Source organism: Columba livia, chromosome 6 (genome assembly GCF_036013475.1).
Source record: "Columba livia isolate bColLiv1 breed racing homer chromosome 6, bColLiv1.pat.W.v2, whole genome shotgun sequence".
Taxonomy (NCBI): Eukaryota; Metazoa; Chordata; class Aves; order Columbiformes; family Columbidae; genus Columba; species Columba livia.
In genome coordinates this window covers 29762410-29782422 of record NC_088607.1, presented here as the reverse complement: position 1 = coordinate 29782422, position 20013 = coordinate 29762410, and the positions used below count along the sequence as shown (strand labels likewise).

At 41.8% G+C, this 20013-nt stretch overlaps 3 protein-coding genes across 32 annotated transcripts in view; 2 read left to right on the top strand and 1 right to left on the bottom strand.

Moving 5' to 3' along the window:
* Positions 1-2314, top strand: part of OPN4 (opsin 4) — a 44829-nt gene extending 42515 nt beyond the window's left edge. For all 9 annotated transcript variants that reach the window (XM_065067769.1, XM_065067767.1, XM_065067773.1 and 6 more), the window contains one exon: positions 248-2314. In XM_065067769.1, the coding sequence (XP_064923841.1) occupies positions 248-439 (192 nt within the window). In that variant the 3' untranslated portion in view covers positions 440-2314. The remainder of the gene's footprint in view (positions 1-247) is intronic.
* Positions 1-12942, bottom strand: part of WAPL (WAPL cohesin release factor) — a 144591-nt gene extending 131649 nt beyond the window's left edge. The window contains exons 1-2 of one of the 2 annotated variants that reach the window (XM_065067746.1): positions 12724-12942; positions 5299-5421 (exon numbers count right to left, since the gene is read on the bottom strand). The gene's annotated coding sequence lies outside the window, so the exon portion shown is untranslated. Of the gene's footprint in view, positions 1-5298; positions 5422-12723 lie in introns of those variants that run through there. The other variant, XM_065067744.1, reaches the window with a different exon arrangement.
* Positions 12658-20013, top strand: part of LDB3 (LIM domain binding 3) — a 127848-nt gene continuing 120492 nt past the window's right edge. For 12 of the 21 annotated variants that reach the window (XM_065067764.1, XM_065067763.1, XM_065067762.1 and 9 more), the window contains exons 1-2: positions 19631-19780; positions 19888-20013. In XM_065067764.1, coding sequence (XP_064923836.1) covers positions 19921-20013 — 93 coding nt within the window. In that variant the 5' untranslated portion in view covers positions 19631-19780; positions 19888-19920. Of the gene's footprint in view, positions 12799-13216; positions 13419-19630; positions 19786-19887 lie in introns of those variants that run through there. The other 9 variants (XM_065067765.1, XM_005509504.3, XM_065067760.1 and 6 more) reach the window with 6 other exon arrangements.

The following is a 20013-nucleotide window of genomic DNA, read 5'->3' as shown; positions in this document are numbered from 1 at the left end:
TAAGTAGCAAATGCAAAGTCTGTGCTTTAGTACATTAACTTGTTTAACATGTTTTTTTCTTGTAAATATTCAGGAAAAATTAAAAAAATGTTTAAATCTACTTTTTCCTCCATCTTTTAAGTTTGGTTTTGAGTTAGTCGTGGAGATCAGCAAAGTGCTTAACTAACTACATGCAACTTTTTCACAGATGATGCAACCTGATCTCCTTGTAGATATTTGTGTTTTCCATTTCTTTTAAATCCTTTAGAGAGGTGAAAACCTGAATGGTATCGAACAAAGAAAAGGAGAGTCTCACCACAGACCATCAGCAGCCCAGATACCCAGCATTACAATAACGTACAGCAATATCCAAGGAGCAGAGCTGCCCTCTGGATACAACTCTGGTTTCCTGTATCCAAAGATCAACAGCCATAAGCAGAACAAGAAGTCCAACAGCTAAGTGAGTGGTGAAAGCCAGAACGCCATATCAGCCAATACCTCTGGAACAGCTATGGGCCAGCTGAATCCAGAACACCTCCCTACATTGTTCTGAAATGCTCCTACACAGACACAAGACAAGCAAGGAGAAAAGCAAGGGGAGTAAGCTTTTCAGCATCAGAGTTCTCTCCAGTCGCTCACTTCTTGAACCGAGTCTCATTGTAATTTTGTTATCTCTTTATGCAGCTCATGAACCAATTTCTTCCACTTGGATTTTACTCTGCTCAGGTATATTCCACCACTGCATGGATCTAACCTACAAGCCTCCTAGGATTAACTTGAGAGGAAAAGGAAATATGAGATTCAAAACTGACCTTTGTTCACTTAGTGCAGTTTTAACTTCAAGGCTATTACAGAGCTAAAGCTGATATATTTGGGGAAAAACATACATTGCTCCCTGAAGACGATTTCTTCATTGTTGTGAAGTTCCTCAACCAAATGGAAACCTAATCACAGAGTCTGTGCTCCCTTCTCTCATAAATGACACATTTTCGCTAATTTTCTTCTACAATCCAATTAAAAGGCAATGCACTCGGGCAGTAATTTGAAGTCTCAGATCTTTATTTTAATTTCTGAGATTCTGGGGGAAGAGAAAGGAATAACACTGAGGACGGGGCTATGGTCCTTTCCATGCTTTTCCAATGGTTGCTTAGAGACCAGTATAACCTGCTCTTAGCTAACCTCCCCAGAGCTACAGGCAAGTATTAGGAAACTCCTTCTGACTTTCCTTTAGGAGGTTTCATAAGAAGAATGCAGAATTCAAAGCAGCATTTATACTGAGATGTCTTATGGTTAAGTCAATAAATCTGCCTTCTCACACCGCAAATTGGTTTACATTTAGATGTGCTTTTCAAAAGTACATCTTGGGAGAAGAAGGGTTAGTTCCCCCAAAACAGTTGTTCTAGAGATGAGTGGAATCTGCACTGTCTCCACTTTAGCATTGTAATAGAAAAGAGATGGAAAGGAGCTATTACAGTTCTTCCCTTCACCTACCACAACTGGATATTGTCTCCAGGCAGAGGGCAATATTAAACTGATAATATATACAGCTCGCGATAAGGAGAAAGAAGGGAGAAAAAATACCATCTTCAAACAGGAAGGGTGTTCAAAGATACTCAGCAAGTCTAAGGAATTTTATTAGGACGTACTGCTTAGGCTTTTAAAATTATTTAAAAACATAAAGCATGTAATTCTTCCCACTCTTTATCATGAAGGCTATTCACACCAGTCAAAACTGGGAACAAATGCTAGTGAATGCTGCCTATTTCATACAAGTCAAAAAAGGCTGAACCTCTCAAGAAAATAGGTCAAAACTCACACATGCTGTTTTGTGTGTTAATAAGATGTGCATGGTATGTACCCTTAAAAGCTAGACCCTTTGCTCCTGTCATGATTTTGTTCCAAATAGTATTCTTGAAGACTATTCTCTGCACTCTTGCATTCCCTTCCACTTTTAGAGGACATAAAAAGAATGCTTCCATGGCTAGAAAAGCCTTACAAATCCACAGCACGTTGTTCTCTATATCCTCCAACTCCAACACGTACTGGAGATTAGTTTGTATCTATAAAAAGAACTACAGCTGTTCACGCTCATCTACTTACAAGACGCTTGAAAAACCACATATTAATTAGAGAGAATTTGTTTGGGAGCACTTCAAAACTCGTGTGTGTACTCCCTGTGTAGCTAACAGCTTTGCCTTTACCTCTACTGAGACTATAAAAATCGTTCAGGAGAAAGCCTACAAAATTCATTTCACCTGAATAACTCTCTAAGTGATTCACATTGTAACCCCAGTGGCATTTGAAATAAATCATTATTAGTTCATATTTCAACTCATCTTAGCAGCTTTATTTGTGTCCTGTATCCTCTACTTGGCAGCCGTTCTTTCTGCTTTGCTGTCTCTTTACACCCTTTAACAGAGATGACTGATTGGATTAAAATAATTTAGGACTGAGATGATTCATATTTCAGTTTAAGTCAACTGTACAGCCTGTTCTGCACTGGAGAGATGGCCTGTAGTTTACCATGCCCTTGGGTATGTTCCAGTGACTCTGAGGTTTGAAAAGACCCGAGCAGAACTGAGGTGCTCCCCTTTGGCCTTTTGTGCTACAGCAGCTGTTCACAGAGCAGCCTGCTGGCAATGACAACAGCAACCACTGCTGTGAGTTAATAGCTGAGCTCTTCACCTTGACCCAGCTTTCATGGGCTCAGGCTCAAATTCAGACTTGGATCACCAGTGAACATGTTTAGTCTGATCATTCAAGCAATTCTGCAAAACTGCTGAGCAACCGGTAACTATTGGTGGTCTTGCAAAGAAGGAGCCAAGACCAAAGGCAATAAAAGGCTGTTGAAAGTCAAGATTGAAGTACCCAATAAGGCAGCAGTCACAAATTGCTAATCTTTCAAATTTTCACATCCTGACAGGAAACTTTGTATGTTTTGCAGGTTACAGCCTCATTTTCAGTACTTTTGGAAACTGTTTTGTATCCACCAGTGTACTAAAAAGTATCATCATAGTAATTGAGTAAATTTTCACACACTCTCAGGTAAGACAGAGTAAGTTGGACAGGGTAAGTTGCATGTGCCCCCGTTCTCCTTGGTGTGACTGGTGCCATTTTTTACTTTGGCAGCTCCAAGAAGCGCTGCAATGTGGCCCTCACCCTCTGATCCCTCAGTGAAAGATATTACCACCTCAGTAACTCTGACAGATACCTGTCTCTGCTTCTGAAACCACTGTTTCCACAGAGCTCTATTGAGAGAGGGTCCTTATCTGCAAAGCAATGTTAGTATCAGACAATGGTATTTCATAGCTGAGCAACAGCTATCTCAGTTCAAACACTTGTGCTTGTAGCCTTGCAATTGTTAATATCATAGGAATGTGAGGAACTCCATGTTATAAATAGGTTTACACAAAAGCAGTCTTAAAACAAAGTAATACTGTCATTCCTAGCAACCTTAAATATGGGCCACAATCCCATAGACTAAGCGTTTCATGTAGAACAAAAAGATTACTATACCTTCCTTACTGCATCAGATTTACAGCCTAAATGCTCATTTTCAAATTCATGCAAAGTTCAGGGTTGTCAAGATTTATAAGCTGTCCTATTTACGCCCCTTATACAGATGGTAGACTGAGTAGATCATCAGTGTAGGCTTAATAAAGTCAGAAAAGTTTCTGTAAAGCTAATCTAGCTTGAACAGTCTAGTATAAAGGACAAACATTAGTAAAAATATTGTTTTGGTATGAAAAGACTTCTTTTAGTTACAGCAGTCCTGGCAGCAGCAGGGTTCTACTGGTGACACAGAATAGGAATTCTATGTACCTGGCTCACAGAGTAAAGCAAATGCTGCAAGAGTCATGTCATTGTAGGAAAATGCTAGCACATTTTCCAAACACTGATATCACTCCACTGTGTATAGAGGTGCCAGGATCTCATGACTGCAAAGATTGCAAAGCTGGCCTCACAGTGATGGGTTGGCATATTACCTACAAATACATTTGTCCCTGAAATTGGCTCTCAAGACCAAGATTCACACTAAACTGGGGGTAAATAGTAGGACCCCTGGCTGGTAAGAATAGAAAGGTATTCAGGCCTCTTTACAGCAAAGTGTTCCTCCATACCCTTCTGTTTTGGTGGGTTTTGTTTGTTTTTTGTTGTTGCTGATTTAAAACTTAAGCAAACAGCAATATTGATGCAGATTTAGTTCCAAAGATTTTTTTGATCACTTTCAGGAAAATTTTAACCAACTCTCGCCAAGGAGGCTTTATATGGGAGAACCTTCCTAAGACCTACTTTCATTTGGGCTACTACAATACATATTCAGTCATAATCCATCAGATATGTGACGGAGCAGCACAGAAATTCATAGCATCAGTTCTCCATCAGTCTTCAAGTAAGCACTAATATACACTAGACTGGTCATAGTTGTGAACACATAACCAGAGAACAGAATATACCTCAATGGTTTTGGTAATACTTCTCCACTTGTCTATATTACACGTTATTCAAGTTCACTTAAAAAAAAGAAGAAAATAAGAAAAACAGGTTAAAAACAAACTGACAAAAAATGGGTTTTCTCTTTTTTTATGCATAAAAGCTTCAGATTTGAATTCAGAAGTTCAGAAGTTCTTTCCCAATGACACTGCTCACCTTTATCCTGTTGTGCAGATTGCAGAGAGCCTGCTCAGCTCAGTCCACGTCTCCTAGAGATTCTTCTCAGTTTCCCTCGTCCCAGCAGTGAGTGACCATTCAGCTCTTTGCTAGTTAATCCCCAGGGCCAGAGGACAGGCCTTCACTTACCCTTTCTAAGGACCTGTCATGAAATAGCTGTTTCTTCCCTCACTTCTCTTTGTAACCCTGATCTCTTGAGTGCCCATAAACCTGGTTCTCATCTCCTTTCTACCAGGCAGATCCTGCAGTCAAGCCTTCCTTGTCACTCTCCGCAGAGACAGTCCTAGAGCAGTCCAGCTTTCAAGCCCTCCCAGCAGTATCACCACCCTCTTCTAGTTCTCACTAGTTCACACTTCTTTCCCTTTCCAAGCTGTCCCCAATGCCCTCAGGTGCCAAAGGCAGCATTAATTAAACACAGTTCCCTCTTGGCTTTCAAAGAAACCATGTATGCTTCCAACATAGCAGGTACACAGATGGAATCAGGGTTTATAATAATCCTCCAACTGCTATTTAAAAATATGAATACTTTTGAGGCTGCTGTCCTCAGCTGAAATCTCTGAGTAACAGAAGCATGTGGCAGAACCCTTAATGTGTATTGATACATCTTATTTGAAGTGCTGCTTTCCAGAGGCAATGGTTAAAACTCACTTTCTGCTGCTGCTCAGTGAAGTAGGAAGATAATCTGAGGAAGAACAGAGTTGAGGTAGTAGCATCAGGCAGCTCAGTGGTTGGTCATATTCAATGCATACATTCTTTCTCAAAATCATTCCTCTGAAAAAGAAAAAAGAAAATACATTTTTCAGGTCCTGGATCATTACGTTCAGTCCAACAAGAAATAAGTTTCACGCAGTAAAAGCTGTTGTCCTTGGGCACTGTAGAGACCATTTATTTCAACTGAAGGAATCTGAAAAGTGAAAACTCCATGAAACATAATGGGAAACTCCATTTCAATACATCACACCTACTTTAATTCTTGCTTTACCCCAAATTGTCATGGTAGAAGATGGCCAAAGGCAAAGGAAGCAAAAAAGAAAACACAATTCAGGATATCCATTAGCACTGCATCAAAATAAAGTGACTATAAATAAGCTAGGGAATCCTGAAGGGTGGCAAAACATAACAACTTCATAACTTCAACTTGCCTCTTCTCTTTCCTGTTGTGGGCCACTATCAGAAAAGGAACTTAAGAATTCCCATCTTGTGTCAGCTTTCTCCTTGTTTCTTTCACTTACTCAACCCTCCTTGATTTTTTCTCTCATGTAGGAGCCAGTCCATAGTGATTTGAGAGACAGGGCTAAGGAGGCCACAGCATGCGTTAGAGAGCTTCATCTTGCAGCTTCCCTTCATTATGCTGTTTCCAGAAATAGAAAGAATCCCCACCACAGCTGAACCTGCTCCACAAAGGCAATTGCCTTTGTGCTGTGACCCAGCTTTTAAAAACAAAATTACTGCAGGAGTTTTCAAAATAACTCAAATGACTGTCCAACATAATGGGAAACCTAGGATTCTGAGTTTAGATAAGATCAGTGCATTTCTTTTGCCAAAAGAAGGCCAGGGCCACATGCCTTACCAGAACAGTCATACAGGTGAGAACGGCATGGTACCAGTGAAGATTACAGCATAATGCTTCAGCCACATGAGGTGGATCCTGATGGAAACTGGGTTTCAGAGAGATGTAATCTCTCATTTACTATTTAAGGAGGATTCTTTGAACAGAAGATCACGGCAGTTAAAACACTTCACTGGGATCTCAAAACAGTACTGAATTTGTCAGTCAAAATCGCTAAAACAAAACAAAAGTCCCATGACACTAAAGCCATATCCCCTACTAAGCACTTTGTGTCTTAGTGATCAGTTTCCTACTTGCTTAAGATTTTCACAATACTAGTATTTCTTCCCGAGTTCTGGATCTCTCAGGACTGGAGACAGATTTGAAAAAGGATGCTGCTGCTGCTGCAGAAGATATTAAATTGAACTTCAGCAACTGAAACTCTTTGGAAGTCCCAGCCTAGGTACTAAAGTCCCAGCTATTACATATTCAGTGAAAATTACACTCAAAATATTGGTTGATTTAACAAGTCAAGAGGACAACATAGTGTTTCTGTTTCAACATGTGACTAACCTCTAAGTACCTGTCTTTCTCTGCTTCCTTCCTCCGAGAGCTAGCAGTTTGGTTCTACTTAAGAAATATTGGTTCCAGCAGATTTATGTGACTTCAGTTATAATTTGACTGTTATTATTTTACCTGACCTCAATTTGCAAGATCTCATCAAAAGAAAAAAGCTCATCACTGAGCACACATTTCATTGGAGCCTTCATTCCAGCTACAATACTGGCTTATTCCAGGATATCTGTTGAGATGGTGGTGTTAAACAAATTTACTTGATGTTTGAAGGGCCAGGAAGAATTCTGTGGGATGTTGAAAGTGGGGGCACCGAGATGCTACCCTTTGAAAAAAAGCATATATCAGCAGTCATTTTCCAGTGGCTGACAAATTTATTTAAAATCATTATCTTTACTTGCAACTACAAAGTAGCCAAAGCATTACTTGTAGGCCAGTGTGAGAAAAGCAGCTGAGCCAGTTCACATGTTCTATTTACAGTGAAATGAAAAATTATCAGGAAAGTGCGGCTGATCTTGCTCTTCCTTTACTGCTTTGATGCAGTGAATGTATCAGCAGCAGAACAAAATACTTGTTAATTCTGGTTTGTTAAAATAGGTGAGCTTGGCAGCCTTTCTTCATTTGGATAATCTAGAGGTGATATATCCTTTTGTAAATAACTTTTAAAAGGCTCTGGGAATGTATATTTTAATGCTTGAGTGGTGCCTTAGTGCCCTTATTTGGAAGAGCCAACTGATTCACAGTTTTCTCAGATAAGTTCATCCTAGTCCTCAGACATCACAATCAAAATCAATAGGCTCAACTGAACAAACCATCAGATCAAGGCACCAAGTAATCAAACTGAATGAGACTGATACTCAGCTGACACTACTTTGTGGTAAGTATCAAAGATAATAAATTCTGAGCCAGAGTATGACATTAACTCCCCCTGTGACCTTGAAAATTCAATTCACTGCAGCATCCAAGTTTATCTGTAAATGGGCATATCGTTTACTCTTGGAGTGTTGCAAGGTAAAATTAGGAAGGTTTTGCATAAAGGTTGCAAACTGTAACCTCTTTTCCATAATCAAACAGAGGATCAGCAGTGCATGTTCTAAGAAAGATGCAATGATGGATTAATTAGCCTTCAACTGAGAGATGCAGATACATCAAGTGAAACAGGTGGGAAGAGATTCACCATAACTTCACCTTCATACAAATGGCATGCACTTACAATTGATTACTTACAGTTGAACGGTGAAGCTAGAATTAAGAGGCCAGCATTTATTTAGACAAGCTAACTGAAAAGATATTGAATTTAAACTTAAAGAGAATGCCATCTTCTGACTAAAATCAGAACACAAGATTTGTGGATATCTTGTAGTCAACACAAACATTTTGAGGCTGGATTGGCCCCAAGTATGAAAGCAGCCTGGGTTACGAGTCCAGCTGTGTTGCTGGGGTTCATTCTGCTGACAGTCCATCTTGAATTACCTACTGTCATAACTCTAGTTTTACCCTGTCCTAGGAATGTTACGCTAACAATGTACCTCAGGGAAATGACAGGAACAGTCCAAGGAGGTTACCACATGGACAGCTTGCTTTCCATGTTTGAGCAAAACTCTGGAGTTGCAATTCACAATGCTGTATTGAACCCTATGTAACAGCTTGATGTTTTGATTGTTTTGTTTGCTTGTTTGTTTGCTCTTGTATGTGAGCAACATTAGAAACTTCACAGGACTGCTAAGACTGAAAATGGGAATGATGAATTTCTGTCTTACAAGGGTCAAATTACCAAAGTAGAGTCACTCTAACAATATGCTGCAATGTGCTTGCTACATCTTCCAAAGATTTTTTGTAAAATTTCTGCAAAAAAATAGTTCTGACGATCAAAAATATTAGATTACTTTGGCAGGTTTTTTTGCCAATCTCAGAAGTTAAACTACAATCCTACATGAATCAGACTGTTAACTGCACACATCTATAGTCCTCATTTTAAATAAATTCCTTCCAGTCTTCTATCAGAAGGTAAGTGAAAATTGTGAGTTGTTTTGCAAATTGCTTATTCATTTGCTAATGACAGAAGGAACAGATCATTGAATCTCCTGCCCACTTACACAGCATGGGCAAAGGACAGTGAAAGTCAGAACTGCTAAGCCTCATTTACTGGAGCTGCTATAATTTGGGTAAATGACAATGCAAATGCACCCCAGATCTGTGCTCCTTTAAAGTTTAGCACTTCTGTACGAACAGTCACATCAAAGTCACCACAGAGAAATAATACCTACACAGCCCACCAAAACCAAAGGTAATATCTTGTTACTGGTTGTCATCAAGTAGAGGTTCCCAGAAAGCCACACTCATAACTAGTTTATTTCTAAACTCAGAACTGTAACTTCTTCAGCTGTGCAGGGAATGAGATCAGCCATCAAAAGCTATATCCTAGGAGAAAGCATGTCTGTATTTTGTCCTGCAATGCATTTACTTTACACACTAATTTTCCTAACACCGTTATTGGTGAGGAATCCCTCAATAGCTGAGGAGGCCAGGCTTGTTGGGCAGCAATCATTCTTTCAAGTTTCCATCTGTGATGGTTGTACCTTCAATTTACAGTTACTGTAACTAAACTGTGAGATAGCTTACCAAAATGCCTCATAAGCCTAATGAAATATTTCAGAAATTTATGAAAAGCGAGGGGCTTATTTACAAGGCAAACAATCTTTCTGTGACAGACCTGTGGCTGAACAGCTAATGCAACAGTTGTGGAGATCAGATTGTGATTAGAAGAAAGGGCAAAAGACTTGGAGAAAGACTTGTGGAAAACCCAGACGGAACTATCCCAGTTTTCCAAGAAAGGAAATTGCCCAGGCTGGAACAAAACTCATGGGTCAAAAGCAAATCACACCAGGTTAGTCACAGAGAAAAATGGACAGCTAATTCTACCAGTAAGCTTTTTCCTGAAGGCAAATAGGATGGTTTGCACAGGATAGCCTGGACAGAGTAGTGTCTGTCTTCAGCTTTCTGTACTAAGTGGTGATCCTTAGTTCCAGCAGATTTATGTGACTCCAGTTATCTGTTTCACAGAACTATTCCAAGGCCATTGGTAGGTTAGCAGTGTATTTTTTTAATATTATTTAAAATGCGAGTTTAATACTGTCATTAGTGCTTGCCAGAAAGGGGAAACAGAGGATTTTGTCCCTCCAAAAGGCAAGCACAAGTTTCTGGGAGCAAATCTGTAGTCTCTTTTAGAGAGTTCTGAGCAGGTAGATCTCCCATACTTTCAAATTCTCTGGTCTTGAGTGAGTTAACGAGCAACACAAAAGCTAGTGGATACCACCCTGTTTCAAATAAAAATGAATTCTGAGATAAAACTGAGCCACCACTTATCAGAACAGGATTATGGGCCAATTTTCTGTCATCCTTGCTGATGTGTTTACCAGGAACTAGAAAATCAGGTTGCTAAAGCCGTTGTAAAGGTTCAGGTATAAACCCTTAAATCGAAATACGATTTTTCCTATTACATGTAAAATTGAATAATAATCTAACAGATCATCACCCTATTAATAATAAACATAATTTTCCTCCATCTGGATCACATTTTCCAACCTGTCATCAATTATGTTTCTTTCCAAGGCTTGCTCATCTGCAGGAGAACTACTGGTCATGGTGCAGCTTTTTTTATTCAAAGAGGTTTTCTAAGAGACAGCAGATTCGATGAGGAATTCCGCAAAGGATAGCAAAAAGCTCACCATCAGATTTGGTTAGCATCAGCATTTGTAAAGAAAGATACACAAGCTTTTAATAAATTGATTTGAATAAATTTCTTACATTTTATCATACCATTTCACTGCTGCCTTAAGACTAATGTAACAGGCAATGGTTCATAGTTCTGTGTACTAAGAAGCAACTCTAAAAAAATACTTTGGTATTTCCACCATGGCTCAAGGCATCAGTAGCCACAAACAGCCATTTAAAAAATAAATTTTCTAATTGCTTTCTTTATTAAAAGTCAAATTTAATATACTGCTGTCAGTATCAACACTTCCCCCCCCCCTAGGAATTAATTTTGGAAAAAGATATATCTAATATGTTGTTGAAAATTACCTAACCTACCAAACGGACTGTGCACAATGCTATGGTGTGCTTTTCTTCCTTCCACAGCAGTCATCCCATTATTTTCCATACTGTCATGCGTTTTTAGAGGGGGAGAAAAAAGAAAAAAAGTTGCAAGGACTTTGTTTTTGTGATCCATGGTAAAACTGATCTGCTCCATTTGCAAATTGCCTTAGATCTGACAAACCTATAATATAAACTGCATTGTCTTGTAGTAGTTATACCTTTAATGCTCCATGAAAAACAATGTATTTAGGCATCTGATAAGATGCAAAATATTTCCTTTGGGGAGGTAAGCTGACCAGTCAGTGGAATATTTTTTCCACTACTATTTAGTCACAATCCACAAGAATGTGAACTTTGGCTAAATATAAATACAGAAGTAATTTAGATCATTATTTCCTGCCCCGGCCTGTGCATCCTGTGTGTTGAAGCAAAAGACCCCACTTAATGTGCATCACAGTCAGGTGCACATGTGGAATAATCAGACTTCAGGTTCCATGAGAAACACTAAACCCCAGCTGCAATACTTTTAAGTAGGCTAGAGATGTGCTGAGAATGTATTCAAAAAGGTTTCGCACTCCAGTGATGGATTTATTCCTGCACACGACCTGAGAGACAATTTCATAGAATCGTAGAATCATTCTGGTTGGAAGAGACCCTCAGGATCATTGAGTCCAACCACAACTTAACCTAACTCTAGTGCTAAACCATGTGCCTAAGAACCTAATCTAAACGTCTTTTAAACACCTCCAGGGACGGTGACTCCACCACCTCCTTGAGCCGCCTGTTCCAATACCTGACAACTCTTTACATGAAGAACTTTTTCCTAATATCCAATCTAAACCTCCCCTGGTGCAACTAGAGGCCATTTCCTCTTGTCCTATCACTTGCTACTTGGCAAAAGAGACCAACACCCCTCATGCTACAACCTCCTTTCAGGTAGTTGTAAACAGCAATAAGGTCTCCCCTCAGCCTCCTTTTCTCCAGTTCCCTCGCTTTCATTCTAAAGCTTCTGTAACCACTGAGTTCGAGACCCCGTGAACAGGAGGGGGACGGGACGTTCCCGGCTCCGCACGGCTGGCGGGGTGCAGAAAGCCCCGCTGAGCGCCTGTCCCTGGTGCTGACGGGCGGCCCGCCGGGGAAGCGCCCTTCCCCGCCACAGCCCGCGCCCGGCGCCGGAATTTGTGCAGGCGAGCTCAGCGCAACTCCGGCTTGGCCGAGAGCTTCCCCGGCCCAGGGTGTTCTCCCGCCGGTGCAACTCCCAGGCGACTCAGGCCTGGCAGCGCGGGGGTTCAAGGGTTTCAACGCTTGGGAACAGGATTTTTTCTTTTAAACAAGCTCATAAAGCTGCGTCTCAGTCTGACGAAGCAGCCACCTTTACGGAAAATACTTCTGGTGCAGGCTATAAAACCTCCGCAAAGCGCTGCTGAACAAAGGGATGTATGTAGCGGGTACCTTGGATCTTGACAAAACTCAGCAGCCATATGAAGTGAACCACCAGGGGGAAAAAAAACGCTTCACTTTCACTTTTCTTGAGAGGAAACCACCGATTTCACACGTTGCAGCGGTAAATGGGGGGTGAAGGCTGCAGACTCCGAGCTCGCCAAGCGCTGGAGCACATGCTTAAGAGCTTTTGCTGAGCGCGGGCAGGACACCAGTTTCCCGCCCGCCCCGCGGGACCGTTGCCCTTGCGGCGCGTGCCGGGAAGCCGGGGCAGCACCCGCCTCCCGCGCCGCCTTCCAGAACGTTCCGGGTCCCTCCGCGGGGGGGCATCCCCCGCGCTCCCCCCCCGCCGCCATTTCTCCCCTCGCCGCTGAGGGCAGCCAGACGGGTCACGCTCGGCGCCTCTTGGATACCTGCTCCCCCGGCGTTCAGCCGAACCGCTCCCCACAGCTCTGTGTCCCTTCCCGCTCAGCCACCGAGGCCATGAGGTGATCTCCGCTCGGAAACGGAGTTTTAAAGAGTGTTCGAGCACCGCGGGTAACAGTTTCTCGGTTAACGGTCGCTCCGTAAACCGCCCGCGGCGGCAAATCCCCTCACGCTCCTGCTCGCCGCCTGGCGCCCCCTCGCGGCGGCCCCACGGAAGCCTCCGGTCGGCGCCTTCCCCTCAGCCGGCGCTGGCGGCGCCCGGTGGGCACCAGCGCCCCGGGCACGCCACGCCCACGCGCGGCGGAGGCGCCCGGAAAGGCCGCGGGCGCTTTAAAATCCGCACCTTGGCGGTAGCGGTGTTTCCTTTGCCCCGGGTGCCGGCGGTGATGCCGCCTCCCGCTCCCTTCAGCCTTCCCCCCTCACCGGGGCCACCCTCTGGCTGCGGGGGCGGAATGTCCGTGGGTGCGTGTGACCGCAAGCACCGCCCGCCGAGGGCAGCTGCGGCTCTTGCGGGGGCGGAGACCTCCGCCCGCCGGTCCTCTCGGGGACTTGGCCGCGCCCGCCGATACCCACCCTCCGCGGCTGCGGCACGGTCAAGCGGTGCGCGGCCGGAGGTAGCGGTGTGCTCCCGGGCGGCCTACAGTTACCGGTTACGCTACTCGGGACACTGCGAGTGGGCAAGGTGGGTCGCGCCGCGGCGCTGAGGGAAGGAGCGGCGCCAGGGCGAGGGGCCGGGCTCTGTCACGCAGAGGGGGCCCGGGGCGGCGGCACCGCCCGAGTGCCGCAGCCTAGAAAGGGCGGATCTGCCGGTGCTCCCCTTTCCGGGGGTCAGCGGAGCGCCCAGCGGGCAGGCGGCAGGTGCTGTGCTAAAGAGGGCTGGCAAGCGGCTGCAGGCTGGGAGCCACTTGCTCTCTTTAAAAGTCTCCCTGCAAGTTTAAAGAGTTTCTCTAGTGGAAAATGTTACCAAGTGAAGACTTTACCGGGAAAGCAGAAATGAGTAAGTGAGTCATTTGGCTGAAATCTAACTAAGATTAAACCTTGCATCCTTGTGCATATGGGCACATGCATAGAGGTGCACTGCTACATCAGTGTGATGTAGTCATCCCTGTGGAATCTATGCAATGGTGAAATTGCACTGGTGGCACAACATCCCTCTTCTAAGCCTGGTTATATGGTCATTGTGCTGTGCTAAACCTCAGGCTCTCTGGAGCTAAGCCAACACTGTACAAGTCCTGTGACATCAGTGTCACAGCTCAGTCTATGTGGAGCTGACAATAATCTGCACATAGCCTCTTCAGCCATTTTTGTGTGTGTTTGTTTTTTTTTTTTTTCTTTTGCTGTCTTCTCCTGTAGGCCAAAACAGTCAATTAGGATCCCCTGCAGCAAGGCACAAATTACAGCAGTCACAGGGTTGCTATACACTTTCCTGGTTTCAGCCCAGAATTGCGGAATGGTATAACCCAAATGGCAACGTTTTGCAACCTTCTCTTTCTGGTTCAAGCACCTATGTTAGAAACTGAGTTCTGTATTTTAATTCAGTTGTTGCTTTTGATTTGTTCTGTAACCTAAGCACTATGGCTGCATATGTAAAAAGGAGATGGTAACAACAAGGTGTTTAGGTGTTCTTTACCTTGAAAAAAATAAATTTGGTAGCTTGGTAAAGTAGGTGTCATGGAAGTGTTTAAGTATTGCATGTTGTATTGGGTGCCTTCAAAGACAATGGCTGAAATGGTGAGAACATGGTAGCATACACTTAAATCTTTTTATAATACAGAGGTAATAAAGTCTTTGTAAACAGTCTGGTCAGGTGTCTTTTCCCTTTGTTTGGTAACCTGTCTCTCCACAGGTATGGTTTCCAATTTAGCATAGTTATCAAAAATCTTCAAATCTTTTAAAGATAGGTCTGACTATAGTATGGTGTATATACATTATTTTGTAATAGTGAAAATAGGTTATGACAGGAAAAAAAAAAAAGGCAGGAGAAAAAAGTGTGAAATGGCATTTTTCAGCAGTAGTAAGACTAGTCATGGTGAAAGATCTAGTGGTGAGGGTAGGCAGCAAATCTGATTACCTGGTAAGGTGATACTGCTAGCAGCAAACAGCCAAACAGAAAACAGTGTGAGCTGCATTTCTGAAGGCATTGTATTACAGAGAAGGGAGATAATATTCCATCATTATATTGCTCTAGCAAATCTCCCCAGAATACTATATTCTGTTGGGACCCACAAACCACATTACTGGAAAGGTATCGACAGAGCAGAATTTGGAAAAACCAAGTGTGATAGAAAATTGAGCTTCTTAAGAAAGATAAAAATACAGGAATTTAGGATAACTCGATAAAGGGGCTAAGGAACTCAGAAATACAAGGTTCAGTGAGAACTGAAGGATTTTGATTAAATGGGTGAAACAAAGCTGTATGTGGAAATACAAGCAGGATTAGTTAACTTTGTTCAGAGCTCAGCAATGAAGGAAAGGAGATGGCAATGAGCTCTTTTGCATTGTAGAATAGTTTTGCTTTGGATGCAATATTGAAATTGTGCTGAACTTGTGGGAAAAAAATCTTTGCTCTTGGTAATTACTTCTATATTAGATATGATGTTGGTAAGCCAGGAATTTGGAGGTAAAAAGTTTTTACATCTCTAATATGTCAGTTTCAAATTCTTTAGCACTGATTAGCCAGTATTATAGTAAATGTGCTGTTTTGCCCTGTGGATTGCAATGAAGATCAGTCCCCAAATACAGCTGTTGTTTCCTCATTATTTGGTTAATTAAAAAATTTGGAAAACTCTGATTGCGTATATCAGATATCTGGTTCAAAGCTGGGGTTTTCTTTGTGCATCTGTCCAGGTGAGTATTTTCTTCACACGTTCCCAATCCATTCTCCTGACCTTTCCACTCTTCTGAAAGAGTGTAGATATTCTTACTGGGGACAGTACAGGAATTCATGGGACAAAAAGGACATGTCATAAAGCTGAATTCTACCTTCTTATATTGCCACTCTCTCAGGTGAGGGAGACTGAAATGGAGGCAACCAGTTTTTTTGTGGTTTGGTTTTGTTTGTTTGTTTTTGGTTTTGTTTGTTTGGGGGGGGGGAGTAGGTTGTGTTTTTTGTTTGTTTGGTTGTTTTTTTTTTTTAAGGAATGTCTATCTGACTGGTTGGAGATCTTTTTGTCAAAGAAGAAATTATAGTTTATTCCATTGCAGAGCAAGCCTTTCACTTGCCTGAAGAAAAACATTAAAGGTGGTTGAAACCATGACCGTGCATATAATCCTGGTTTATATGCCAATGATACTTAGTCTGTTGCAGATCAGAAGTCAAACTCTCAAGCAATCTACTTCCGAAATACTTAATGATACAAATGATACAACCTTGTTGCTTCAATAACAGTAATTCAAGGCTCTTCTATGAGCACATCTATCACTGCAGCTAAAATATAACCAATGAGTAATGTGGCCAACTTAATGAAGTGATAGCAACTTGAACAATTGGAATTTCCATTACTTGTATCCTTCCACCTTAATTTAGCATTCACAGTATTGGTGTTTATTTCATTCACTTAATGGCCATGCACTCCCAAGCATGCAGTTGTAGCTTTCCTAAGGTCAGTTCACTGTAACACAACATCGTCTCCTAGCGTATGTGAATTGTTTCCGCCAGTGTAACGTTTCTGACGTAGCTCTGCAAGGGCGACCCTGCTCAGGCTCCGAGGCTGGAGATGGCAGCTTTCTCCTCTTCTGTAGAGTCTCCAGATCCCTGTTCCCATCCAGCTTCCTTGCAGCTGTTCCCATCAGTCAACTGGTGAGCTCTGGAGGGGACCTGGTGAGCTCTGAACAACTCTGTTTTTATATCTGTAGAGAAAATGTCACCCTGCTCCTGGAATGTGGTTTTATTTTTATTTTTTTTTCTTTAAATGACACTCCTTACACCAGTGACCTCATCTGACTCAGCATAACTTCTGTCTGTAGGGAGGAAAATATAAGTAAGTCATAGATTTTGACATAGCTGGAGAACACGGGGAAAAAGGCACACCAAGAGAAACAAAGTACTGTTATTTGAGCAAACCAAAAGTGATTTTTTGGAGCAATCTAACAGGCAGTTATGAAAACCAACTAGAACCTACTCTAAACATCACCAGCTTCTCAAAACAAGGGGATTGTCTGTTACATATGTACAGTTTATTTAATTCTCAGGTTTTCTGGAAGGTTTTGCTGAGGTTTATGCTGGTAGCCATGATGACACTGTACCTGCTGCACCATCCCAGTTCCCTGGGTTTGCTCTGGATGTTTTTGAGAACACTCACGTCTCTCACCTTTGAAAACAGGGGGGTGGATCACCAGCTTTCTTATTGAGAGGCTGCTTGTATTAAAAGTCTTTAGAAGACAAGTGAGACCTGTGTTGAGTGTCCCCAGCAAGTGAAACTGTGACCACAGCATGAGCTTCTTCACTGTTTGCACTTCAGTATTAGGCACAGAGCTTTTTCCAGGTAAACAGAGGGGAGAGAGACACAAGAAGGAAAGGAGTTAGAGAGACCTGGAGAAAGAAAACTGTGGAATGTTTTTACTGCCAAATGCACCTGGTAGTGATAGCACAAGCACATGAAAGAGCTGTGGTCCTGATGTATTGAAGGGGAATGTTGGCCAGGGCACTGGCACATTACACAATCTACACTTTTTTTTTTTTAAGTGCTAAGTTGTGCAAACACAGAAACCAAAGGAGTAGGAATAGTTTAATGTGAGGACCTCAGTTTAACATTTCATTCAAATGACAGTGCCCCTAATGAGATTACCACTTCAGTTTCCTAGTATACCACCCAGCCTGAAGGATCTCAGACCCTTTCAGATGTCCTAAACTGATAAGCAAATGGCATCTTACACATGTGAAACTAGGATAGAAGCACATAGTGTTTGATTAAGCAGCATCCTTGTTTCTCAATGTGTGTCTCTGGTCAGCTTGATATCTGTGCAATTTTATTCTATTCTGGGTTTTGTTCTCCCACTCCCTGCACCTCTCCAATGACTGAAGATTTAAGTGTAGAAAGGTAACGTGCACAGAATTCACAGTCCATAAAAACATAACCACTCTTACAATACTTTTTTCTGTGATACTGTCTTTACTAGCAATGACTTGCCATGTGTCGTACTCCTGTTTTTATTCCATTCTCCTGAACCCTTGAAATGGGTCTGAGAAAGATCACTAAAAAGCAACAGTGAATTCCTAGGAAAAAGGAAAGTAATAGTGCAGTGAGAATTTACCTTTAATCTTTTTTGTGTGCATTTAAAAAAAAAAAAATTCAGTACCAGGATTTAGAAAGAGACCTCCTGGATAAACTGGCAAGCCTGCAAATTCTGCTTTTTGAAGTGCAACAGGTTAGTTTTGTCTCATCTCAAAGTAATCATCCTATCATCACTGGTTGTGGCCTTCTATAGGGTATATTTCAAATGCTCTTAATGTACATGTACCCTTGAGATATTTTTGAGACATCAAAAACTAATTTTCTTTTTAAGCTTTGTGTTGCTATCTGCATTGATTTTTGTTTGGGCCAGTTCTACTGGCTGAGTGCAACTTTTCACTTATATCTTTGTGGATTGCTGTGGTTTAATTTGGACCTCTGACTAAAAAAATATGGTTATGTGGTTTAGTCTAGCGTCTGTGTGGATCATAATTATTCCTTTGGGCAAATGGCTTTTTTACCACTGTGAATACTAAACAAGCACTACTATTGCCTCATGGTTTTGAAAAATTATTGACCATCTCCTCAGGTGAAAACTGAGGCCCTGGTAGTGTTTGCTCTCTGCTGTTTCACTGCCAGTTTTTCTATCAAGCTTTAAAGTAGATGTATGGGCAGGGTAACTTATCAGTGTTCAAATGAAGCTACCTCACTATAGTGCATCATGTGGTTTTTATCAGAGTAGAACTCACGTTTTTTTTTTTTTTTGCTTTTGCTTTTTCTTGCCCCCCCCCCCCCCCCTTTTTTTTTTTTTCTTCTCTCTACACTTTAATGTAAGGGGAATTTATTTATAATTGGAGACTAAAGACAGGGATGCTGCAGAGATACAGTACAGTGCTTCTGGAGGTCCTGCACATATTAATGACTTGAAAGGGGGGAACGTTATTTAATGTTTATAGGTTTTATCCTGAGAATAAAAGCTTTTTGTGTATATATGTAGTTCTGCAACAGCTTCACCTTTTCCTTCTTGTTCTCTGTATTTTAGCTATTCCTAATCTAAGGCAGAAATACTATCCAGCATTACTGAAAGTAAAGTTTTATAGAACACCTAACAACTGGAATATAAACTATGAAAAATCAAGGAATGAATTAAGGATGCAGTTAGCTAGCTATTTGTATTCCTAGCCTTCTGTTTAAGTGTCATGCCTTTTGAAGACTTGTATCAAAATAATGAGTGAAACTATTCTTTTGCCACAGAAATTAAATGCTGATTAGAAATAATCCATATTACCTCAGTCTGCATTCAAAGAGAACAGATTTTAATTTTCCCTTGAGAAAGCAAGAGCTATGAAATGAAGAGCCAAACATGTGATGCTAAATGTGTGTAATATATACTATTTCCAGGTTAACAAACCAACAAAAAAAAGAGGGCGAACACTTTTTTTTTTGTGTGTGTGCCTTTCCTGCTACATATGGAATATGTAAAAATAACTTGTTTGTAGTATGTTGTATATCATGGTGCAATAGACATGTTCTGAAGTAGAAGTTACTAATGGCTCTGCAGTTGTTAACAGGTTAGAGAGATTTGAGTGTTGGGATTTTAGCATGGGATTTAGTGTTGGGATTTAGCATGGTTTGCTCTTTTTATTACAAAATGTGTTCTGCTCTTATAGTAACTGAGCACAAAGAGGGGCTTGAGAAGCCTAGAAAGATCTGTCCCCTTCCCTAGGGGCTATATTAGACCTCTGAGTCATGAAGTCTTTGCATAGTAGGTGTCTGGTTACAAACCTTTTATGGGCCCTACTCAGCTGGGATATCAGCATCTGCGTTATAGCTCCCATCTATTCTTAGGTGATATCCCAGCTCGACTGAACAGGCAAGGCAGGAAGAGAATTGTTTTCGCTATATAAAACTCTTCCCTTTTCTCATTGTTTGTTTTTTTTTTCACGCTTTCTTTGTCTACCCCATCCTTCTGTTCTGCAGTGCCTTGTTGCTGCCTTGTGAAAGCGGTACAAAATGGCGTACAGCGTGACTCTGAATGGACCTGGACCGTGGGGTTTCCGACTGCAAGGGGGCAAGGACTTCAACATGCCCTTGACCATCTCCAGA